Raw genomic sequence first — 25959 nt, forward strand, 5'->3', positions numbered from 1 at the left:
GGGGCACCGCGAGGGCCCCTGCCCCCAGAGGCCACGTGGCACAGGCCCGAGCCACCGTGAGCACCCCGGCCTGCTGCGGCAGGCGCCCGCCGCATCTGCAGTGCTGAGACGTGCTCGTTAGGAACGCGGCTCTCGACGGTCTGGGTGAACCGTCTCCAGCGCTTACTGGGACCGCGGCCGACCTCTTGGGCTCGGTCCTCTCAGCTACACAGTGGGGGCGACCCCAGCTCCTCAGGGCGCCTCTTCCGCTGGGTTCTGAGACCGCCAGGGGCTGCTCCTGGCTTCTGTGCAAAGCGCTGGGACAGTGGGGGACACGCGAGGCAGGCCGTGCCGGCTGCGGCGGTTAACATCATAATTACCGCCACCCAGGGAACGTCGCAGACTGCAGTTTACAGGACAGATGTATTTTTATGTGAGTCTAAGAAGCTGATTTCCTTGGTAATCACAGTCACTTTCAATCATCTTCACAGTAACGCTCCCGAATGCTTTTTAAATCTGTCTCCTATTCTATTCTTGGGGGCATTTAAGCATTGTTATTTGTCATCTAACAATTACACGGGAAAGCTGCGCTTGTGATGATCCACGGAAACCTCATCCTCGTCCTGAAAGCATCACTCTTCCTGAACGTCCCTCTGTCTTAGCCCCGCCCCCCCACCCCGATGACCGGAGCGTCCGTACCTCGGGCGCGCCTGCGACTTTCAGCTGGAGCATTCCTTTCCTGTCCTTGTCGTCGGTGTTTGAATACTGGATGGTCTGCACTTGATTGAAGTCGGCCAGGTGTGTGGGCTTCGAAAAGAAAAGGCACAGAGTGTGGCCCACAGATAAAGGGCTGCCCCCACTGACGCTGGGAGGTTTCCCCAGCCGCGGGCCCCACCCCGTTCTCCTGAGACCGGGTGTCAGGGGAGTGGTGAGGGGGTCGTCTGCGGAGCTCACTTTGAGGCTGTGCTCCCGGCGGCCGAGGAGCACTCCATCCTAGCAGCGGGACGAGGGACTCACCGGTACCAGAGAGGAGACACAAGACAGGGAACAGGAGGACCTGAGTCCTCACCAGCCTGGGGGTGACTGAGTGAAACCTTTGGTGGGAGTGAACATTCTGCTCCCCGCACACCCCAGGGAGGGGCCGGGCCTGAGTACGTCTTTGAAACTTCCTGACGTGGAGGTGGCAGGTGTCCATGGGACCTGCCCACAGAGACAGGCCGGACACACTGCAGCTTCGCAGCAGAAACTCTTTTCTTATGAAGACAGAATACGCCCACCTGTCTTCTCTTCCCAGCAGTTCGTGGCAATGATCATTTTCGTGTGATGGTCCCTACACATCTATTCAGAAACAACGAGCTGCTTAAGGCCTGTTGCTCTTGGAGTATCAAGTGGTGGCGGCCCCGCTCAGCACCAGCCATGCCACTGGGCCTGAACTCTGAGTCAGGAGGTGATTCATCCTCGGCTTCCCTCCACAGGATCTACAACTCCGCGTTCACGCACAGGCGTGTCCTGTGGCCTCCCGGCCTTCGCACGGATGCCCACAGGCGGTCCCACGTGCCCCCTGCCCCGGCCTCTGGGCAGCACAGCAGAGTGGCCCAAGTCCCACTCTGTCCCCGGTCAGGTGGCCTGTGCCCCCATGAGGCGCCCTTCCACCTCCCTGGCCCTTCACGGTCACCCCTTGTCCCCCAGCTGTGCGCGGCCCAGTGAACACCTGCGTCCTTAGCACGATGCTGCTTTTTCTACATGGAGCCCGGCAGGGGGTGGGTGTCGGGCACGGTGGTCGCAAGGCGTCACTGGCGCACACTTACGCTGCAGCCCTTGTCCGTGAGGTAGCTGATGCCTTCCTCCGGGCCGATCGCCAGCTCCACCGAAATGATCCAGCTCGACTTTTGAAGGCGAAACAAGTGAAAACAGAAGTCCCAGAAGGAAAAACATATCTTAGACAAAGAGCCATGATGCGTGAAGGAACCAGCGGGCTGGCTCAGCCTGCCACGGTCTACCGAACCGAGTAACGTGAAATGTTCTAACTTCCTGATCTAGCGTCCGCTCAGCCTCGACGCAGCTACGCTGCGCTCGTCCCCGTGGGTCTGAGCGAATGGTTTCTCTGGGAAGGTCATGTGAATAGGTAAACTAGCTCTTCGAGAGCAGTTCATCGATAAATAGCTGGGCTGGAATAAAACGATCTACTTATGAACACAGGCATGCCAGCAAAAAAAAGATGATTTCAACGTCACGTTGACACAATATTCTCAGGTCGTTAAAAACGTGACAAATTCAATTTCAATCCAATAGTTAGATCTACGCGGATAAGAAAAGCAAAGAAAACCGACCCAGTGCGCCCCTTCGTGCCCCCATACTCACCCCGAGGGCGCACTTGAAGCATTCTTTATCGAATCTGTACACTGGGGACAGGATCTCAAAGAACTTCAGAATGCTTTCTTCTCTGTTCAGGTTGGCGAACTGTCTGAACGTCTGTTGGATCAGTTTTCTGAGTGTTTTGGCCTGCATGACACAATCACAAAAATCTTTTCAGAGTCGACAGCGAGTGAAGACCACGGGTGGCAAGGCCACCAAACGGCAAGGAAGAACCCGTCCCACCCCGCGCTGGATACCGACATTCGCACTGTTACGAAATGTGATACTTACTAGAGCTTCACGTCCTTTTTAAAAAAAAAAAAACATAAAATATACTACCGTAACCATTTTTAAGTGTGTACAGTTCAGTGGTTTTAAGCTTTATTTCTTAAATAGAAATTTGTAAGGCAATGATTTACTTATTAGAACATGTAAAAAGTTAAGCATTAAAAACATATCCTCAACTGCCCACGACAGGGACCTGGCAAAGGTGAAGGCCTCAAGGCATCCGCTCACACGTCCGGGGTTGGGGCTGAAAGTCGGTGCCACCTTTCTGAAGGACAACTTGGCAGCACAAATCAAAAACCATGAAAAACCACACATCTCGATGCAGAAATTAAAATCCCAGGACGTCAGTCTTTAGGGATGATTCAGCCACAAGGAGGCTCACTGCAGAACCGTCTGGGGTAATGCAGGGCCGGGCTACACAAGTGGTGTGTGTCTGTACATCCGGTGTTCTACAGAGCGCTGAGGACTAGCGAGGAACTAATATTAAAATCCGCATCAGTGTTACATGAAGAAATATGGCAGAGCGCAGGGGATGGGATGTGGACATAGGCACCGATGACCACAGGTGAGCACAGGCACCGATGAGCACCGAAGGAGATAGACTAATATGCTTTTTTTTTTTCTGGGTAGGAAACAAGGGATCTGTGCATGCTATTCAATTTTAAACCAATTCACATACACAGAGAAAACTACTCAGACTATGATACTTCTTCAAAATGAAGCAATATCATTATTAGGTCGTCATCAGAAATTGCTGCTACTCAGCCATTTTTAACTACAAAGAAAATTTCATGTTAGTCGACCTAAAACTTATCAAACGCTGTTAGCAACAGTGGACCTCTAGTGATGCAATGCTAGAGAAAACTTCCAACAAAGGAATAATAGGCTGAGAATATATTAACCAAAGAATTCCCCACCTACCCACTAAATGCTAAATACAGATACGGTAACAGTGCATGCAAAGTGTGCTTTAAAAAAACAGATGTATAACTGACATACAACATTATATTAGCTTCAGGTGCACAACATGATTCAATATTTGGATATATTGCAAATTGATTGCCCCATTCGATAAGTCTTGTTAACATCCACCACGTCACATAATTACAATTTTTTAAGGCCGACTCTCTTTGCAACTGTCAAATACGCAACACAGTATTATTAACTGTAGTCACCAGGCTGTACGTTACATCCTTGTGACGTTTGCTTTATAGACTGAAAATCTGTGCCTTCTGATCCCATTCACCCATTTCGCCCACACCGAAACCGCCGCCGGTGGCGACCACCACCCTGTGCTCTGTATCTCCGAGTCTGGTTTGTGTTTGCTTTTAGATTCCACACATACGTGAGATCATACGGTATTTCTCTTCCTCTGTCTGACTCATTTCACTTAGCATAATGCCCTCTAGGACCATCCACGTTGTCACAAATGGAAAGATTTTCTTTTTTACGGCTGAATAATAGTCATTGAAGATGCGCTGTGCACACACGCGTGTGTGTGAGCACACGCACATACGCCCTACATCTTCCTTATCCACTTATCCATCAATGGACACGCAGATCGCTTCCGCGCCTTGGCTACTGTGAAGAACGCTGCAGTGAACACGGGTGCAGATTTCTAAACAGTGCTTCTTTGCGTCTGTCTGCAGGGACCATATCGGAGGGTAGCTTTCCATGTAGACGCGCGTTTCGTTCTCCTGGAACCCCCCTCGCGTGCTGGCACCCAGCAGAGGCCAGGAATCGGGTGCTGAATGACTAATAAGCCTGACGGAATGGACGCCTGCCACGGTGACCTGCTAATCACAGGCACGGGAATGACGACTATTTTCTCTAAGAATAAAATCAGCCATTACTGAATGCACTCCAGGAAAGCACTTGTGTTTTATTACTTGGGATTGTAGAGATATGTCAAAAAACTAATAACTATTGCTCTCTTAATGTTTCTAGTTTTGAAATTAGATTTCTACTGTGAATTACATTCAAATAAATTTTGGAAACTTGGCTATTTTTTGGACTTGCGACCTGAGTTTAGATGCACAGAAGAACTACAAAGACGGGAGAGGGAGCTCCTTGAGCGCTCTTCGCCCAGCCCCCGCTGAAGGGACACTCGTGCATGACGCTGGCGCAGCAGGTAAACTGCGAGACCGGCAGGTGCCATGCTGCTCACTCGAGCACCGCCCGTATTCAGCTTGCGCCATCTGGCCGCTGACAGCCTTTCGCCGGCCCCGGGGCCCGCGCTGCATCCACCTGCTCCTCCTCAGCTCCAGCGGCTCTCACGGCTTCTCGGTGCTTCTAAGGCTAATAATCAGAAAGCTGTCTCGATAAAATCCACCTGCATTACTTTGCCCAGAGTAACCGCCAGCTCTTCACGTCGTAACTTTTACATGTACAGGAGGAAAACACATATCACAGGGGAGGTAGAGGCACAACGTGGCATCTGATTATGATAAAGCAAACTAATTACCTTGACGGAATCCAGTAAACTCCTAGGGAAAAATCGCTTCAAGCCGACATCCTTTCTGAAATATTAAAAGAAGCATATTAACAAACGACGCCACCAGATCGATTCATACAGTGACGCTGTTATAAGAAAAGAAAAGCAATTTAAGTTATTTATCCTGTCACATACAATTCAGGAAGGAAGCATAACAAGGCTCCAATCTACCAGCAAAGTCACAGAAGGGGCGGGACAAATCGTTTTCTATGTATTTGCAGAAAACATCAATACGACTTGGTTTCAGTAGAAAGTCTTTGTTTTTTGACACTGACTGAAAACCCATTTAAAATATTGCCTCTGCAAATCACAACGTATAAATATATTGTTCTTTTTCAAATACTGCTTGAAGGTTCACTTTATACAGATAAGTTCCAAATGGGTAGAGAAAGTAGACTGGCCTGATTAGGGCAAGATTTGGGATATACTATGGAAATCTTAAAAAAATTCCATTGGATTAATCCTAAAAATAAACTGATGATAAATGGACTCAATCAAGGTTTATCGTCTCAGTTTTACATAGGAAACAAAAAGAGAGAAATTAAGTGATTTATCTAAGGTCTAAAAGCTGAATGTGTGAAAATGTTGGAAATCCCACCAACTTTCATTATCATGGAGAGCCTCAAAGCTCTCTGGCTAAGAAAATAGACGGGAAAGAACAGCTCACTCTTTTTTCCTACGTATTTTGGGTACCCAGTGACCTAGGCTCTTTGGCCACTAGATGGCAATCCTGTGCTGGTAAAAATGACATAAAGCCTAGAGACCATAAGAAATGTCAGGAGACACGTGGGAAATACGAAGGGATCAAGCAAAAAGTGAAATTCAGGTATCTTTTCAGAACTGCATGAGGAAATAATAAGCTGAATATAAAATATAAGTAAACAGCACAGGGATGACTTCTTCGTCCATAACTGTAAGTCACCCGGTATCACAAACAACATCACAGAAATCGTGTCAGTTTATCTGGTTGATCCTACATCCAAACGTTCTAATCCCCTATTCTATAACCTGACTAGTTCATAGTTCAGGACCTAAACCGACAAACTCCAAAGCTGGTCTTTGTTCTCACTTTTTTATTGTTTTTATCATTTTGTTCACTACATGTTTATAAAATGCGTTCTCAGCTTCTAATTTCACCCAGAAGCCAAGCACTTCGGGGTCCGTGGCGGAGGGCGCTGAGAAACGCTCCGGGGCACCGCGGCACTGTGCTGCAAGGTACAGGGAGGGCCTCCTTCAGACGCCTAAGCTTAAACCCTCTCCGGAAGCCAGGCAGGGACTGCGGGCACCCCCACTTTCAACACGAGGCCACCGCTCCGAGCCTCACGTCTGCCCTGGTCCTGACCTGCTCCCTGCTGCAGCGGCCTGGCTTGCAGCGATGTGTGCACAAGCCTCACTTCAGCCCAAACGCTACGCTCCTGTGACACAATGTGAATGAGACAATAACTACTACACACAAAATGCAACTCCTGGCCTTTGTTATAAGGTAGTTCTTTACTACGTAAGCAATTGTCAAAGGGTGGATCCTAAACACATTAAATCACTGGACGAAAACGGAGCTAACGTGAAACTTTTAAAATATTGCCAAACCCCAGGTCCCAAACCCAAGTATCAGGTGTCGATTCTCATGAGTTCAAAGGAAGCTTTTTAACCCACACATGACTGACGAGATGTTAATACTGGTGAGAGCTGCATGGGCCACGACAGGAGCCGCACGAAGCTATTTATACTTAAATTAGAGGAAATTAAATGTAAAAGTCTAGTCCCCAGTCGCATGGGCCAAACATCAAGTGCTCGGTGGCCCATCTGGCCAACAGCCCCCTCCCATTCTGGCCCATCACTGCGGAAAGCTGCACCGACTCTGCAGGGCTCCTGAGTCAGGGCAGAAGAGGGACACGGATGGATGCTGGGAACAGCTGCACAGCCGCTTCAGGGGTCACCGCACAGGGCTCCCGGGGACCGCTCGGAAGACGGGGAGAAGAAGGCCGCAAGGTGGGTGCGGCTCTGCCAGAGGGGCGGCCGCAGGGAGCGTGCGGCAGACGAGGGACCTTGGGCTGGGACCACCCCGTCCCTGTGCAGCGGCGAGCCTCTCACGCTCGTCAGGCTCCCACCGCCTCGCCTCTAAGTCAAGTCACGTTGACTCGAAGTGTCAAAGGACGCAAGCCCGAACTCACTTCCTCTCACCAGGTGCCACACGGGGAACGGGGCAGCGGAGCGCTGCGACACGCTCCTTCTTCTCGAGTGAGACACCGATGCAAACAACGAACCGTCCAAGAGTGTGTGCATGACCGGTGCTATGCGGTGACAAGCGCTCGAAACCAATAAACGCACTTGTTCGGACTGAGGGTTTCTGGGACTTAGAATTCTACCTGCGGTCCATCCGAAATCAGAATATTCTCAGTCGATGTTTAATTTATCTGTCTCTCAAATGAAATGCTTAGACGAGGGCTGACGAATGAGGCCTCTCTCCCTGTTCACCCGCAGAGCTCTGCCTCCCCACCTCTCGCCCGACTGTGCGCTTCCCTTGTCGCCCCTTCCACACCACGCTCCAGGTGAGAGGGCGTCCGGTGCTCCCCTGACCAGGTGCGGGAGGGCGCCGGCAGCCCCCGCTGTCCGGGCTCCATCGCTCGCCTAAGGCCCCCACCTGGCCTCGCCCTGCAGGCGTGTTCACGCCGTGAACCCTGAACGGTGGGCTTTGGGAGGCCTGTGGTGGAGGCAGGCTTTACTTACATAATCGAGCTTCTCAGAAGTGAATTCTTGTGTCAAGGACACATGTATTTCTCCTCTGGCCCCACCTCAGAAAAGTGACCGTGTCTGTCGGCTTTCATTCCTCAAAGCTTTAAGCCCGGGCGTAAAAGCGACCAGAACCGGCCTCGACGTGTAATGGGTGTAACCGGCACGTGTGTTTTCACGTGGTGCTCCCGGCTTATCCTCCCCCCCCCGAGCCCTCGGAGCCGATCTCTCTTCTCGACTAACTCAACACCCGAGCAGCCACCCCCCACCTGCCCAGAGTCCTGCTTTAAAACTCAGGGTGGACGACGACCTCGGACATCAAGTACCAACCCCTGACATCCTCTGGAAACTTCGACGTTAGTTCCTAGTACATTATTTTACAATTTTGTTTAATTTTACTTCTGAGGGACTCCCTTCTGGCTGTAAACTTCCTGAGGGTAAAAATTTTGTGTTATTAATTACTGAATCTCCAGCACCTAGCGGCCAGGGCTTAGTAGATACTCAGTAATGTTTGCTAAATGAACTACTTAGTGAAGGAAGAAAAGGTCAAAAGAACAGATAATTAACCAAATAACCATACAGGGAAAACTACTCCTATTTTTCCTCAATCTCCATTTGAACTGAGGATAAACCCAGTATTCATCTACCCCATTACCTGAAGGGCAGGGAAAGGCTACTTAAAACCCTGCCTAGTAAGATATCCTAGGTGATCGCTAAACGTTTCACTCAACTCCAACCAATCCCTTTTGTCCTTATCTAATCTGTGAAGGGGCACAACGCACGTGACAGCTATACTCACAAGCACACAATCGCAAATACTCAGCGAGTGCCTGTTGCATGCTGCACACCGTCAGGGGCCCGGGGCACTAACACATCACAGCATTAGTCCAGTGACGAGCCGGCTTGCAGCGCGCCGAAACGGATGGACGGCCGGGGCTGTGCTCGTTCGCGCGCCACGGCTTGGCAGAGCGGAGGCTCGTGTGGCCACCGAACACAACTCATCTCTGCCACCAGCTGTCATTTCGCACGGTTACAGCTGCTTTGTAACTAACGTCTGAAAAGATTTACTTCTACTTTTACTTTTATGGCCTTTCGCTTTCTTTAGCAGCGTCTTCCGAACAGCACGAGAACCGCAGGAGTAAGACGGCCAGGAGAACGAAGGCCCGAGACCGCAACGATGCTCGAGCGAGCGAGCCCGGCCGTCACCGGGCTCTGACGAACGTCAACCATCTTTTGCTAAATTAATTATCGAATGATGACGTGCAGAACTTCTAGCATCCCAAGGTGTACGCTCCAGCTCGCCTGTGCATGCATTTAAAACAATCTAACATAACGGTATAATAGCAAAATAATTTCATTGTTGGAAAATTTTTCAGTTATTCTAAATTTTCTGATACATAAACAACAAGTAACTTTCACATCTCTGCTTTTTTTAGAAACAAAAAATTCCTTAGTAAGCTTGTAAAGAGAATACAAATAATTTATAGGCAATTTATAGGCAAGTATAGATTTCAATATAAATTAGAAGTAAAACTTTCATCCCAATATCATTAAATACACAGAAAGTTTAGCATGTATATGTTGACATACTACAGACATTATCAGCCTTAAGACATTTTATGAACAAATTTAAATGTTTGCTAACACAGTTAATGTTATCAAGACTTCTTTTCTTAATAAAACTTTCCCTCTTCCAGATAAAGTTTTAGAAGCAGTAGTGTTTCCGACTTAATATTTAAATAGAGAAAGTAATAAAAACTCCAGTTTGAAGAATGATTTAGTTCTGGGTATCTGCTGTGACAGGGTCGCTTTCGGACATGTAATACTTACTCTAAAACTTCATAGTTAGACTTCTTCTCCAGCGCATTGCCCCGCATCTCCCAGTATGACCGCCTGAAACAAGGAGAGATACGGACTTTTACATACGTGCGTGAAAACCATGAAAACCATCCATGTCGTTACACGATAAAACCCGTGTGTGTCGGGGGGACCTAACAACTGTGCGCCTCGGCCTCACACGTTCTGATACACTCTGAACGAGGAGCGCCGTGGTCCACGGCACGTCCCCGGGGCCTCGCGACCTCGCGACGCGCGAGCAGGTAGCGCAGACTTTATTTCTGCCGCGGTCTCGCTCTCCCTTCCCACGGGAGCAGGCCCGGCCTTCGCAAAGGGGAGACCCAGACGCCAGCTGGAAAGGAGCTCAGCGACACCAGCCACTTCCGCGCTGCGTCTCTTCACAGGAGACAGCACATGCAAGCGGACGGCCACAGGGGCCAGGTGTGCGCCACACCCACCCCTTCGAAGGCATGTGTCACAAGAGTAACTGTATCAGACACGCAACAGAAAGATCCACCTAATTCAGGATCTTCTCAAATTTTACTCAATGTTTTACTGATAATATTTATGAGGAAAATACCTGAATAGTTTCCAAAAATGATGAAAACCAATGATGACTTCAGCCCTCAATGCACAGGTATCACCTTACCGTATTTCTAGACAGCCCAGCTTCAGAGCAATGTCCTGATCCACCTGGTCGGCTACCTCTGACATGTAATCGCTCTTCACCTGCGACAGAAAGGGGACGCAACAGTTTTAAAAGAAACCATTTTAGACTTAATCGTTCGGTAAATGTTTGCTGGGTCCCTTTTATGTACTTTACGCATACCGTGTCACTAATTATGCTGGAGGCTGGAGATGAAGATGAGTAATTCCGCGAAGCAGTGAAAGAAATACATGGGCCCCCCCACAAGAAGAGCTTATGTGACCTCTGAGCGCCTCACTGGGGCTTTAAGAAACAAATAGCATCATCTGAAGCACAGCAACACCGAGCTGCTTCACCCCGCGCCGCGCTGGCAGAACTGGAAACCAGGAGCCAGGCCTCCACTGCCAGAGAAATGCTCCCCGAAAGTACAGGCTTCATAGTTTCTGAACTCATACTTCAGGTCCAACGGCACCGTCGGACCTTCGTGTGAGGCCAAAGGAAACTCACGGATCTCGAAACCCGCTGAACCCTGCAAGTGACATGCCTCCACCTAGCGTAACGGGATGACTGATCTGCCAAGTGACAATAGAGTTGAACATAAAGAGAGGAATCTAAGAGAACTTTATAAATGCCGTCCAACAACGATCACGCTCCACCAAGCGATGGACTGCGTCAGTACTTGAGAATACCTATTGGTGTGAAGACAATTTCAAAAATGAAATATGCAAAACCTCCTCACAGATTATTAAAAGAGCCACATCCGTAACTAGTTTTAACGATGGGGAGTGCCCACTGTGAACCTCAGTTCAGTGACGTGTTCTCTCTCCCCGCAAAGGAACTCCGTTCTTCCCTTCAGTGCACCTGCATCACAAAAATCTACACTCATCTATGAGATTACTAACTTCACCCAATGAAACTGTGATTTGTCTTGCCTCTCGTCATAAAGTATTTCACGCTACCCTTAATTTTGCCTCTTGGTCCTCAACCCTACAATATTTACTCTCTGACCCTTTACAGAAAAGTGTGTTGGCCGCAATCCTAGAAAAATTCCAAATCATTCTTTCCTAGCCTGTCAGTTCACTTAAAAGATTCCTACTTCCCAGTGAATTATTCTGTCTGCCTCACATTGGACAGTTTGCCATCATGACCGTCCCCTGCAAAGATCCCGTCTCCCATTATTATCTCTTTATTTTAATTGCCTGGCAAAACCAGCATACGCTGAGACAAACCACACACCTTGCCAAGCTGACCGCCAAGCGACTGGAGAAACGACAGTGTGAGCTTCGCTTTAAATTCGTGACCATAAACCCCGGTCAGTTGGAACTGGAAATTCAACGACACCTGCCTCGAAGCTGGCCAGCGCGGATTCACACTTTCTCCAGTTAACATGCCACATCTCTTTCTCACAGAGAAAGAAAAAGTCTTCAAACGGGCATGCTCTCTTTAACGTGCCAAGGATTCACAACGCAGGTGCACCTGTACTCACCTACCCACTCCTCCTCCGGGGGGAGCAGTGGTGACTCTTAGCAAAGGACAACCGTCATCTCTTTCTACCCTAAGCCCCGCCCCGCCTCAAAGCCTTCGCTCTACCTTCTGCGTAGCACCCACACCTCTGTGCAATGGTCCTTACTGACGAAACGAGCGAGCGGCGATCAGACCGGGGTGCAGGCACCTCTTTGCTTTCCTGCAAGACTTACAAGCAACAGGAATTTCTATCCTCACACACAGGAGGCGTTTAAGACCTGATTCATTGGAACTAATTACTCGACCCACTAACTCAAGTAAAAAGCTTTCATTCTAGAATCATTGTTTACACTTCAATTGACTTTCTCCTATACAGCCCCCCCAAAAAAATCCAAACTAAGTTTTTGCATCCTAAGCAGATTAATCGTTGAACACAAAAGTAAAGGAACGAGAGATAAATCAGGACGCATTTACGTGCGTCAGAGGGACAGCACAGTTGTTCCAACTGAGATGCTCGGTGGGTCTCGGTTTGGTCGGTGCCGGCTCCGACGAAACCACCGCAGCACATCGAGCACGTGCTGAGAGGCATCACTGCAAACCTGTCTTAAAGATTAATCACTGTAATTTTTAAATACTATTCTCGGGTGGGAAAACGTTATCACTTGTTTTATTTCATTCATCCAAACCAAATTCATATTAGTGGCAAAAATGTAAGGGAAAATTATAACTTAACGAGCCTTAAGGGAAACGCCCTCGTGGATGTCACAGAAGCTCTGACAGCTGTTTTCCTGCAGCGACAGCCTCTGACTCTCGGAGCTACGGGGGCAGAGGACGAAGCCATCTGCCCTGGCGGCGGGCACCCCCGTCACCCGGGCCCCAGCGGCGCTGCACGGGGACCACGGTGCGCATGGGTCTCTGAGGTCGGGTGAGACTCGGGTTGCTCCCCCGCAGTCCCTTGATCCGCTTCCATCCGCGGAGATCCCGCACACTGCCGCTCTGGTCCACGTAGTGACGCGTGCGGACACCTGTCGGTGCTTAACCTTGGGGCACCCGTCAGGCGGGTCTGCATGCGGTAGCGCATGTGATGACGCCCGTGATCCGCGAGCTGCACACCGCGATCGCCCCCACTTCGTTAGCAAATCCGTTCAGAAAACCCTAAGAAGACAGCAGAGGGACCGGCGGCCATCCGAGGCGCTGCCTGAGCGCTCATGCCGTTAGCGGCCGGCACGACAGCCCTCCCAGCCGGCCTCAGGGGTCTCGGTGTGCAGGCAAGCATGAGGAAAGTGCCTTCGCCCACGGGCACGCAGCAGGTGTCAGCCCTGGGGCTCGGCCACCAGGCCCATCGGCCCCGCGACCTCCTCCGCAGTGGGGGAGCCCCCTGCCAGAAGGAGGCCCAGCACGGGGTGAGGCTGCCTCGCGCCGCCGGGACCCCGGATCCCACACGGCCTCCCACACACCTCCTGGCGATGCAGCCGCCCCCACCGCCACGGGCCCTCCCGCTCCACAGGTCACACCTCGGGCGGATTCGCGGGTCTTGCAAAAAAAGACCTCGGAGTTGTTTCGTTTTTTTAAAACTGTTTCTACATTGATGCCGATTTCCTACTTAAGAAGACAGGGTGCATTCGCGCTTCCTGCTGGGCAAGGACTGTGTTTGCATCTGCGAGTCTTTTCGTCTTACTCTGCAATGGAACTAAGCGTGGGGTTTAATATAAAAACCGCTCACATCTGTAATAGAAAGAATTCATCCTAAACGACGCCATAACTTATTCCACATGTCAACTCAGAGCTTTGGCCACGATGCAATTTTCTGTTTTGTCTTGTCTCTTCTGAACATGTGGTCAGCTAACAAATTTATCAGCTAGACCCGAAAGTCCAAAAGTAAGACTGGTCAACAAGAAACATGTCCATGCCCTGGAACTTCGCGCATTTCTCTCGGCAAGTGTAGATTCTGTACCAGAGTTAAGTTATGGCTCTGGACTCGGTATCTTCTTCAGCTCCCAACTGGAACTCTTCCTGTCAAATAAACCACTGATTAGCTTACATTTGCTGTTATGAGCCACTGGATGGGTAGACTCACTTAAATCTTAAACTATTTATAGGAGAAAACGATCACAACTTCATGTGAGATCCAGGCACCTTAAGAGCTGAAAATTTCAACAGTGCCAAATGGTTTCTATAAGAGTTCAGTAACTACGACAATGTCTTGACTCAACATGGACGTAACCCTTCAAACTAATGGCCGCCACTATTTGCAGAAAGTTGCCAAATACTTATACCTTTACCAAACGCAAGTTCAAAGAGCTAATAAAGAGGAATAAAATGCAATATGGCAAAAGAAAAATTCAATTTCAGGGCAAAACATACTTGTCTTGCTTTATAATTAGCCATCAGCCTTAGCATCAAAACCTATTTCTACAGACTCCTGCTCTACAGTGAATAGGGTTATAACATGGTTTTATAACATGGTTTATTTTTAGAGTATGCTGATTAATATCTTTCAGAATATTCTAAAATGGGTCAAAACATTGAGTGAATCATTTACAACATCTCACACTGGCAGTCACATCTGGGACATCTTTAAATGGAACTGCGCACACACAGAACACTTTCCCTCCAGTCACCCAACGCTCGCTACGTCCCCTGGCTCATTGTTTTCCTAGACACCGTCCCAAGGCATGGGATGTAATGAACAGGGGGCCGAAGCTGGATGACACTTCGAAATAAGCAATAACATTAAGGTAGGGTACTATAAGTCCTCTCTCTCTGTCTGTCTGTCTTTTTCTCTCTCAAGATAGGAATGGTGGTAGAGAGAATGTAAACATAATTCTTTTACCTCTGCCTTGATTAAAAAAAAAAAGCTGATAAAAATACTGATTCTTCTGAAACAGAAATAATAACAGAGAAAACACTCAGGAACGTTCACTATTCCCCAGTCTAGACCCTCAAGATCCCCACACGAGGTCAACAAGATAACAGATTATAACCATACACAAGGAGATGTGTCACCAAACGAGTGTCAGTGTAAGCCACCAACCACAGATTGAAAGCTCAAGATTTCAGATGTTGTAATTCAGATTCGGAATAGAGACAGTAACTCTATGTGAAATGATAATAAAAGGCAGAAAAATCAGTAAATAATAAGGGCCATAAAACATGGCCTGGTAGATTTTTAAAAAAGTGTGTTTGTGTGTGGCGGGGGAGGAGGGATAATAAAATTTAAAAAAAAAAAAAAATCAATAAAAAGTCAACAAATGCACCGCGCATCAAACTAGCCACAGCTGAGGAGAGCTGGTGACCTGACAGATTTCTCTGAATCACAGATCCCAGACAGACAAGAAGAGAAACGGGAAAGAGAAGTTAATCCAGACTGAGACGTTCTAATGTAGATCTAATCTGAAATCCCAGAAAGAATAACAAGAAATGAAGAAAAGGCCGTACGTGAATAGCTGTCATCTAAGACATTTCTGAATGGAGGAAAAAGACACGCCCCACAGGCACACGCTGTACAACACAGACCAAGCAGGAGCGAGTGAATGGGGTCCACACCTAGCTTGTAACAAAACTGCAAAACATTGCAACGCAAAGAAAAGGCCTTAAACCCACCCGGAGGGAAAAGGCAGGTCGCCCACAAGGACAGAGTGAGCCGGCTTCTCCACAGCAACAGCGAAACCCAAAGACAGCGGAGAAGACCAGGAAGTTCTGAGGGACTCGGCACGTGTGCTCTTCATCTGGGCGGCAGGCTCATAGCGTGTCACCTTATTAAGTATCACACCTTACAGAAGAACACGTGTCAAATGTTACAGGATCTCACTGAATCAATGTCATCAAATTCGGAGCCCCTTAAAAATGGATCGATTTAGCTTGAAATTCAGTGAAAATATATGAATGTGTGTATACGCTTTATATTACATACATCAAATATTAAAAGTATTTAAAGTTAAAGAATGGATGTCATGTTGATGCCTCCTTTAAAATAATTTATCTCAGAATTTTTAGTGCTAATTTCAAAACTCAAGTTCTTACAAAATATTTTAGCTGCCTTCTCAGTCAAACAGACTTTGGCTAAAAATAGCTGAAGGGCCAATTTTTAATTTTTCTTTTGGGCAGGGGCAGTATTCTGAATTTCTAACTGATTTTCAACGGAGGAGTGAAGCCTGCTCCCAGCGGTGGAGTGACCTGTGCGGGTTAACACATGGCTCATCTACAACAGTCCTGAAGGTTCTACGCGTGCACCGGGCCGGATTCTGCGCTGTGACTTTCTCACAAGAAGTCAAATAAACATAAATGTACAACCACCTGCCAAAGCGGCAATGCAAAAACCATCCTACTTACAAAACTTCCTTGCCAGAGCAGGGTAAAAATAAAAATATATACATATTTTTCACATAAATGGAATTATATTATTCATGTTTTACAGATGGCCTGTTTTAAGCAATAGCATCGAACGTCCTACCTTCCGTGTCTGTGAAGAGCCCGTCACTGTTGTGATGGGCGCACCGACGTGAAACTCAGCAGACTGACTCAACCAGCATCTCTCTGACAGACATTTGCAACGCTTCCGACCGCAGAAATGGACAGAAGGAAGTGCGGGGAGGGGCTGGAGTCCTGGAGAGAGCACGAAGGGAGGAAGGGGACAGGGCCCACTCCGTCACGTGCAGCTCACACCCGTGTCAGGACACGCAGCCGGACAATGCCTGGTACCGCCTGCAGCCCGAAATTCAAATACTTATTGGGCGATTACACGGTGGACATGTTTTTCTCGCTGAATCGACAGGCTGACCCCACGGGGCAGGGTTCGTACGTCTGCATTTTAGTAGATGACAGAGTCAAGCGTGAAGAGACTGGCGAGGGGCCCAGCGTCCCCCAGGGGCGTCGGCGCGGGGCCGGCACACCACAGTGTGCGTGCTCCCCACACCTCACGGTCCTGGGACGTGTGAAGGCGACGCGGCTGAGCCTCACAGAGCGCAGCATGTCCCATCGGCAGGAGAGTCAGGGACACGCTGGTATGCGTGGCAGCAACTTGCAATCGTATGGACGAGGCGAGGTGTTCCGAACGGGAAAACTAGGACAAGCCAGTCACAGCGAAAAGAACAAAGCAGCTGCGACCTTTAGGTTAGCCTAGAAGTTATAAAAAGTAGCTGTGAGCCATTCGGCCTGCGGTACGCACTCTGGAAGTCGGTGTCCCTAAAGCTGTCACAGATTTCCTCTGTGGGTGGAATTTTTCAAAGACATTATGCCAATGGTGACACAGACCATCTACGAGAGAAAAATACAGCCTGAGCGCGCTGGTTAGCTACACTGTCCCGACGCCTCCTCCGCGGAAACCCGACGCTCGCCACCCTGGTGAAGGACGAGGCGAGCTGGCGTGGCGCCGGCGAGAAGCGGATCGTAAACTGGGACGCTTCCTGCGGCACGAGGGCCTCGACGACCTGCGCTGGACGGACGCGTGACCGCTCTCTCTCCCTGCTGGGCCCCACCCCCTGCCCCATCACGCTGATTACTGAAAACCCTCACGAGTCTCCACGAGTCCCTGTCCTAACACCTTACTCCGCCGGCGTGACGTCTATGTCACAGACGAGCAGACAGACCCCAGCACCCGGACGCTCCCTTCGCTCCCCGCCGTCTCCGCTGGGGTAGCAGGAATAGCCAGCGAGCTCCTCCGGGGAGATCACCCCGCTTCCCGCCGCCCTCCCAAATCCGATCCACCTTTTCTTTCCTGACACTAGGTGCCTGGACCGACGCGACTCTTCCTCATGCTCAGGCTCCGTCTTGGCTCAACCTGAGTCCCGTCAAGTCCACTCCCTGAAGCTGCTTGTTGGAGGCGGTTCGGTGGCAGGATTCTCGCCTGCCACGCAGGAGGCCCGGGTTCGATTCCCGGCCAGCGCGATCGCAAACCCCAGCCCCAGCTGCTTGCTGCCCCGCTGCACCGCACGCCATTCTAACTTCCTGCCCAAATGGCTGCAAACAAAACTGTGATCAAGACCGTCGCCGAGGGCACGCTTCAAGTGGCTCCCAGCCCTCGGCGGGAGAAAACCGAAGCCCCTTTGTCGCGACGTGCTCCTGTCTCTCTCGCCCCTTCTCAGCCACACGGGCTGGGATTTCAACGCACTGTGTTTCTCAGAGTACATCCCTCCCTCATCTGCAAAGTGGAGGCTCCTCAGACGGCAGCTCTCCAGGGAGCCCCCTCCCACGGGGCAGCAGCCCTGCCCACGCGAGCGAGCATGCGCAGTGGTTTAGGGCCGCCGCCCCTGGACCACGGGGTTGAGGGTGCCGGTAAGGGCATTAACTTCTGCATTCTCAGCCCACGGTAGATACTTAGAGTATTTTTATTCAACCAAAAAATCACCAAGTGCATTTAAATGGCAAAATCGCATGTACAAGTGTCTCTTTGATATTCATTAGATAATATGGGGGGCACTCTTCATGAATATTAACAAATAACATTTATTTGGTCATAAAACTGTGTCGGTTCATTTAGGCCACATAGTTATTGTCTAATTAACACCTTATGGGATAAAAGCAAGCTACTCTTAGTGGAAAGTCAACTTTGGCTTTATTGTTACACAAACTGCTACCAAGGTTGTATGATGCAGTTGGCTCTGACGATAAATTCTACATCTCACAAATCTGTTGATATTCAGGCATAATAAATATACTTGAATTAAAGACAGAACAATGGTTGTATCACTTAGGATTTACTGTCTCCACGAAGTCTCTTTTAAGATTTGCCCAAGCACATAAAAATTCACAAAATTTTTAATTTCTCACTAGTTAAAAGATTCTCACTGCCACGCAATGACAAATTTACATTCTCCCAAATGTTAGGTTTAATGTAATCCTAATAAAAACCGCGTAGTAAATAGGATTCAAAGAAACAAAAGAAAAAAGTATATTAAATCACCCTCTTGTACCTGTTGATAGAAGAAATTCAAAGTTGGCTTGTCTTCGGTAAACTGGTTTAGAAATCCTTTTGGCAAATAACGAATTCTCAATTCATATCTAAAAGATAATTCACAAAACAGAACAATTAGAAATAAGTATCTCAATGCACAGTCTACAACTACAACATGACGGTGAGTATGGCACTGCCGATAACTCCGAAATATTTTTAAAATAAGTTAAAATATAATCAATCTGTAAATGTTTTGTTTTCAGTACAAAAACACGCACACAAGTGTCTTCAGCTCAACCACTCGACAAGGAGACAGCGTGGTAAGAAGCGCCCAGAAGTCCCTGCCGCCCTACGAGTCATTTTCCCCCACTGCCCGGGCGCTGTCACATTATGCGTCCGATGGCTACCTTCACCTGCACAGAGTCACACCGGAAGTGCCTCTGGTGCCTGGCTTCTTTCGTTCATCAACATGCTTGCGAGAGGCAGTCATGCCTAGTAGCTGCAGTCTGCTTAAAGCGTTGCACTGCATGATACACCCCAACTATGATCCACATTGCTGCCGGCCATTCGAGCTAGCCCCACGTTTCGGCTATTAGGAATAATGAATGCTGCCATGAACACTTTTTCTCCCTCTAAGCATAAAAAAGTCACGTTTGCTCGAGAAGCCAGGCTTCAAGAATGGCCGCACCAAACGAATTTCACCAGAATGCTCTCTGATCTCTCGTTCTTCCTCCCCGCCCCGCCTACCCACATGAACACCCTTACGCGCGTTTCTGGGTGCACGTGTGCACGTGTCTGTTGGGTATCCACTAGGATCTGAGTCACTGGATAACAACAAATACACACATGAGCTTTACCAATATTACCAAACACTAAAAGTGGAAGAGCTGCACCAATTTACACTCCCACCGGCAGCCCGGGGCGCTCCGGTTCCTCCCTATCCCGCCTCTACATAGCATTTCCAACGTCTTCGTTTTAGTTACTGATATTTATTGCAATAGTACATAGTGGCTTTAACTGGTACTTCCTTGACGAATAATGAACCTGGGCACTGGTATGATAACTGGCCATTTTGGATAGCTTCTTTCGTAAAGTGTCTTATAAAAGTTTTTGTCTTTTTTTCTACAGAGCTGATTGTCTACTGGCAGCCGCCCAACTGATCTGTAGGTACTCAAAATCCCGCACGCGAGCCCTTTGTCAGAGTTAGTGACTTCCTCTCCCGCTCTATGGCCTGCTTTTCACTCTCTAATGCTATCTTTTAAAAATTATTTTAAAAATCTTTTCATTTTAATGGTATCTTTTGAGAAAGGAAGTTCTTAATTTTTATGTAGTCCTATTTATTCTTTTCCTTTCTAGTAAACTCTTAGTGTTTTGTTTATAAAATGTGTGCATGCCCAAAGATTATAAAGATAGGTTTTTTTCTGCAAGTTTTGTTAACCGACCCTTTAAAAAATGTAATAGACTCACAAGGAAAAAAAGCACCAAGTAATCGATACAACTCTTTTGGTTAAAGGTGGAAAAACTGTGAGACACACAAACCCAAGCTCTGCTGAGCTCGCTAAGAGTCCGCCCTACTGCCAAGCACGACTGCAGACAGGGAGGACCCATCTCACTCTCGCTTCCAGAAGGAGTTCGACGACTCCCTGCAGACAGTCTGCACTGGGCCATCATCCGTGGAAGCGTAACGAATTTCATCTACTCTGAATTTGGGACTTCCCAGGCACCGTACAGGCACTATTTCTCAGTGGACTCAGAGGGCAGAAGTAATTTTACTTAGCAGACTGGGAAAATGTCAGCAGGAATCAAACGGGCCGAGGGCTGGCCCTCAGACGTTTGCGTTTTTCCGGTGGGGGATGGACAGCAAGAGTAAGCGATCAGTCCCAAGGCTGTGAGCCCCGGAATGACACGGGACGCGGGAGGCTCTGGGCAGCGAGCTTACCCCGTTTTAACGATGACGAAACAGGTCCCGCGTCAAACGTCTGGCGGCCTGGCCCCACACCCACGCTCTGAACACGCAGCGCCCTGATGCAGACGGTGGTGAGACGACGACCCGTCGCGCCGACTCGGAACAGGACAGGAGTCGTGACAAGCGTTTTAACTACACGACTTCTCTCAATCGGCAACAAGCCCAGAAGCGAAAGAACGTGGGCTCTGGATCGAGACCACCTCTGCCTGAATTCCGGCACCGCCACTAGTCACTCTGCCATCACCTCTCTGGGCCTCCATCTCCTTGTAAAGACGCTGGAGAAATACATGAGTCAGCGACACGAAACCCCGGCACAGTCGCTGGCGCATAAAAATGACGGGCTCAGGGGCTTATTTATTACGTCAGTAATTACTCCACAAACACTCTCAGCACCGTCATGAGCCAGGCACCGTCTAGGGGCTGGGGGTACAGTGGGGACTTGAACAGGCAGAGTGCTGGCCGTGAGAAAGGTGGCACCTTTGTGGTGGAAGTCACACCGCAAATACGCAAGCATGTGTGAGGTCGCGGGCAGTGCCGTAGAGACAGCAGGCAAGGTGAGGGGAACGATGAGCTATTTCACGAAGGGCAGTCGGTGAGGGACACTGGTCGGTGCTATCCCGACGAAGGTCTAGAGGGAACGGGGAGGGGAGTGACGCGGCTGCGTGCAGGGACCAGAGCCCCGGCCAGCAGGAGGAGCGCACGAAGGCAGCTGCGGCCGGCCCGCAGCGACCGCAGGGACCGCAGGGACCGCAGGGACCGCAGGGACCGCAGCGAGGGCTCGCGGGGTGGGCTCGCGGAGCACCCTGCGCTCTCGGAGCGCTGTGCGCGGAGCGGTGCCCCGCAGGCTGCGCACAGCTGAGGGCTGGCCAGGTGACACTGTGCACACCAGACGACGTGGGCCAAAGAAAGGAGGAGACCAGGGCAACTGCACTACGGTGCGTGGGACATGACCAGGTTAATGGGGTTAAAGGATTCTAGAGGATTCTATACTTTGCCCAGGGCCCACGCGGTTAAGAGGCAACATGGGGCTCCTCTCCCGCAAGGACACGCGTGGATGCCCAAAGGCAGACTGCAACAGTGGGGGGGCGTCTCTTGGCTCAGACGGGGAGGACCGCACACTGGCCCCGTGTCCCAGCAGCCAGGCAGGTGACATCTTCAGACGCATCAAGGACTTCGGCCCTTGAGTCAAAGCCCACCACGGGCCAGCGTGCTTCCCCCTCGCACCCCTACTGAGACTCTGCTCAAGGTCCCCTAATTCAGTTCCAGTCCGGTTGCCTCGCCTCAGTCCTTAGACCACAGCCCCGGACCCCACAGCCTCCCGGTCACCAGCGCTGACACCCGGCTCCCCGTCTCTGCCACGTATGTGCCCGCGTTCCTTCCGCTCCTGCTCTGACCCAAAGAGCCGGGCTGCCTGCGACGTCACCCGCTCCTCTGCCACAGGCCGCCACAGATCTCAGGACAGCAACTAGGTGACACGTGCCCCAGATGACAGCACGCTGCACCTTCCACTCCTGAGCAACACGTCCTACGAATACCATGGGCATCTAACTGCCTCGGTCTCGTCGCCAGCTACGAGCACCACAAAATACCACAAGCCAACCAACGGCGGGAGGAGCAGGACACGGTCCAGAAAGCCGAGGCGGCCGAAGGCTGTGCCGCCCCTGACGCTGAGGGAGGGGCTGGCCAGTGTGCGATGAAAGAAGCTAAGCGTCACTTCGCGAAACAGCGGCGGTGACGCTCGTGAACAACCTGCGCCACACGCCCTTCTCACGGAGGATTTCCAATTTAAGAGTCTCGAAGGAAGGATGCAGGCAGAAATTCACCATTCGGCAAAAATCAGTCAAAACTGCTGCGAGAAAAACTCATCAATGATGCTGAAGTTCAGTGGGTGAAAATACGAGAAACAGGACGTCTGTACAGTCTCTGCATCTCTCCGCCAGACATTTCTCAGTGACAAAGGGAAACGTAATCGCTGTATAGTGGAGAGATCTGGCCGCCACACTAACCCAACGATCTGAGCAAAAACCACTAGCAAAACGAGTCACGTGGTCATTGCAGACCTCCTGATAAAAGGCAATGAGAGGGGTGTGACGTCCTGGCTGTGGTGTCCTTGCCCCAAACTCATAACCTTAACATCTCGGGGGCGGGGAACACACCAGACAAATCTAAATTGAGGGATGCGGCACAAACAACCAGTACTCTTCCAAGCTGCCAAGGTCACGCAGGACGAAGACAGAGAGCTGTCCCAGACAGGAGGAGTCCTAAGGAGACACGTCAGGCAACATGGTATTCTGAACTGGATCCCAGACCAGAAGAGGGACGCTAATGTGACAGCTGTGAAATTTGAATCACATCTGTAGGTTAGTTAATAGCAATGAATCAATGTGAATTTCCTGGTTTCAATAACTGGACTGTTTATGCAAGATTTTAACATTTAGGGAGGCTACTATTTTTGCAACTTTTGATACATATTGAGAATTTTTAAAAATTCCCAGACACATAAGACCAACTGTCCTGTAGCTGTGGCAGCAAATACCCACCAAACCCAGTTTTAAACCAGCGTGGTCGATAAATGTCTTGTAGAACCACAAACACATAGAAACCTACTCATCTCTGCACCGTCGGTGTCTGGTACAGAAGCATCCGGAAAATGTTTAATAATAAATGAGAAAATTGAGAGGTTCATCTGTTTTGAAAGGGGTCACTTCCAAACTTATCAGAGCTTTCTCCTGCTTACTGTCTTATTACTTGAAATCTTTAAGATCGCTTGTTGAATTCTGTACTATAATGAAAGACTGGCTTTTCAAATTAAGACATATGCATATGGAATGTCACTATCGAAATACAATCTAAAACTTCCTACACTATCTTTATTCATTTTCTTTCGCTATCTTTGAGAAAGGACACCTTTCCTCTAGGGGAACGATTCTGCGCCCTGCGAAGGCCGGGGGTCCCGTCTACCCAAGGCGAGGAGCGGCTCTCTGCGCAGTGGAGAGCAGAGCGCATCCTGAGAACGCCAAGCACTTTCCTTCCCGCTGCTCTGCAGAAGGCCCTGGCGCTTCCTCACGCACCGAGGGCGCCTGGTCTGCCTGGTCTGCCTGGTCTGCCTGGTCTGCCTGGTCTGCCTGGTCTGCCTGGTCTGGGACCCGGCCCTCGAAGCCTTGACTTGGTATCTGACCAGGCCGGCCATTTCCCCAAAAGCTCTTACAGTCTGTCTGTCACTGATTAGCCCCCTCGGAAGCCAAAGAGACTACTCCGGAAGGTGATTCCAGACACTGGAATCTAGTGATCAGAATTCAGTTAATCAGAACTTAATTATCCAAGTGCAAAACTTCAAAGTTTAAATCTGACGAAAATCTCTCAAAACTGCACTACCCTTAGCTGAATTATAAACTCCATGTGGAACTGCCATTTTGCCGATTTGGGCTGAGATCCTACCAAACACCGCCCCTGACCTGGGATCTGCCAGGAGCGCAGTGACCTGGGCAAGCCCCTCCTGAACGGACTGCGAAGGGCGGGGCACAGCCGCAGGTGCCCTCCCGAGGAGGGCTGTCAAGCTCTGCCCCAGGTCCTCTGGGGCCTGTGTGGGGGTGGGGTGCTGCCCCCTGCAGAGGCTCTGGACCACCCATTTCCCTCTGCCCCTTTATTTCTGTGTTCCAAGCTGTGTTAGTCAACTGACATGCTCCCAACAGCAATTCCAGGCTTATTTTGTTTTTCACTTTATAAAGCTGTATCATGCTGTATCTCATCTTTCGAAACTTACTTAAAAAAAAAAAAAATGATTGAAGTAAAATGAACATAACAAAGAAAAGAACATTTCACAGTGCTCGATTCAGTGGCACTAGTGTTCGGTACGTTCACACCACTGTCCGGGGGCTTACTAGTCACACAGTGTTATTTGGCTACGATCCATCCATACGGGTGCATGTCCCTATCGTCCGTCCCTTTTGACCTGTGTAACATCCCACTGTGTGACCAGTCCACACGGCTGACCTGTCTCTGGCTCGTCTATGAACACTCATGTGTGTCCAGCCTCGTCCAGAGATGTGAGCCTCTCAAGGCAGAACGTGGAGTGGAAGCGCAGGACTGGAGGGCATGTGACGTCCAGGTTTTCATGGGGACACTAAGCTCTTTTCCCAAATGGTTTCCCCAACTGGCATTCTCCCCAGTAAAGCAGGCGAGACCCCTGGGAGCCACGGCCCCCCTGGCTGATACTGCACCCACCGGACAGCGCAAGCTGGAATCTCGCTGTGGTCCAGACAGCACTGCCTCCATCCCTAACGTGCATCTCTCTACAGTGATCACAGCGAAGCAGACAGTGTCCTCTATGAAGTACCCAAACTTGTTTCCTCTTTTATGAAAATACCTTCATGTCTCTTGTCCACTGAGCTGTCTGCAGTTTTCACATTGACCAGAAGAACCCTAGGCACCATCTTCTGTCCATCACATGTGTTGCAAATTTCATCTCCCAGTTGCAACCTGTTCTGTACTCTTACAAATATATCTTCTGATAAACAGAACCTCTTAATCTCAATAAAGTCAAATTTGCGATTCTTTCCTTTTACAGTGAACATTTTAGAGTATTTAGAAAATCTTCTACTCCAGGGCCAGATACGTTCAACTATATTTTCCATTAAATTTTCTCTTTTTTAAAGCTTGATCCATCTCAAGTAGATTTCTGCGTGTTGTTTGAGGCAGGATCTAATTCTGTTGTTACCCTTCCTACAAGAATAGCCATTTATCAAATCGGCCCTTCCTTCCCTCAGTGACATGTCCTAGCATCTCCGTTCATCCCACCTGAGACGGCTGTAACCAAATACGCGAGCAGCAAGCTGGCTTCCTGAGGTCTTCGAAGAACTGAAGACTCAAGTTAACAAGTCTACAGCTCAGGTTCATTTAACAATATGAACAGATCCTCTGGCAGATGGCACGAAACATCTCTGTTCAAACCTCACAGGAACAGAAACCGATTTCCAGTTATCCTACGAGTCCCACAATTTTATCTGAATACTGAGACCTCACTTCTCAGAACTAAAGCCAGAACTGCGCTGCCCCACGCGCCCACCTATGCAGTGAGAGGTCTGCGAGTGTTCTGTCTCTTGCAGTCACGTATCTAACACGGTAGGGGAGAAACAGCTGAGCGTCTGGCCTCACTCTGCCACCCAATGAAGCAGCACCTTGGGAGAGTCATCAGGCTGCTCCGAACCACAGCGGAGAGCCCGCCCTCCTTGATAAGACAATTGTGATACGAGTTAATTTTGCCAAGTCAAGTGCGTAGTGCAATGTCTGATACACAGGAAGTAGTGTTG

At 49.5% G+C, this 25959-nt stretch overlaps 1 protein-coding gene across 6 annotated transcripts in view; it reads right to left on the reverse strand.

The window, feature by feature from the left end:
- PTK2 (protein tyrosine kinase 2) overlaps window positions 1-25959 on the reverse strand; it is a 168961-nt gene that overhangs the window by 74547 nt on the left and 68455 nt on the right. For 5 of the 6 annotated variants that reach the window (XM_039845917.1, XM_039845912.1, XM_039845916.1 and 2 more), the window contains 7 exons: window positions 18704-18791; window positions 10332-10411; window positions 9677-9739; window positions 5087-5141; window positions 2341-2481; window positions 1788-1865; window positions 679-786 (listed from right to left, as the gene is read on the reverse strand). In XM_039845917.1, coding sequence (XP_039701851.1) covers window positions 679-786; window positions 1788-1865; window positions 2341-2481; window positions 5087-5141; window positions 9677-9739; window positions 10332-10411; window positions 18704-18791 — 613 coding nt within the window. The remainder of the gene's footprint in view (window positions 1-678; window positions 787-1787; window positions 1866-2340; window positions 2482-5086; window positions 5142-9676; window positions 9740-10331; window positions 10412-18703; window positions 18792-25959) is intronic. The other variant, XM_039845918.1, reaches the window with a different exon arrangement.

Source organism: Pteropus medius, unplaced genomic scaffold (genome assembly GCF_902729225.1).
Source record: "Pteropus medius unplaced genomic scaffold, Ma_sr-lr_union100, whole genome shotgun sequence".
NCBI classification, from domain to species: domain Eukaryota; kingdom Metazoa; phylum Chordata; class Mammalia; order Chiroptera; family Pteropodidae; genus Pteropus; species Pteropus medius.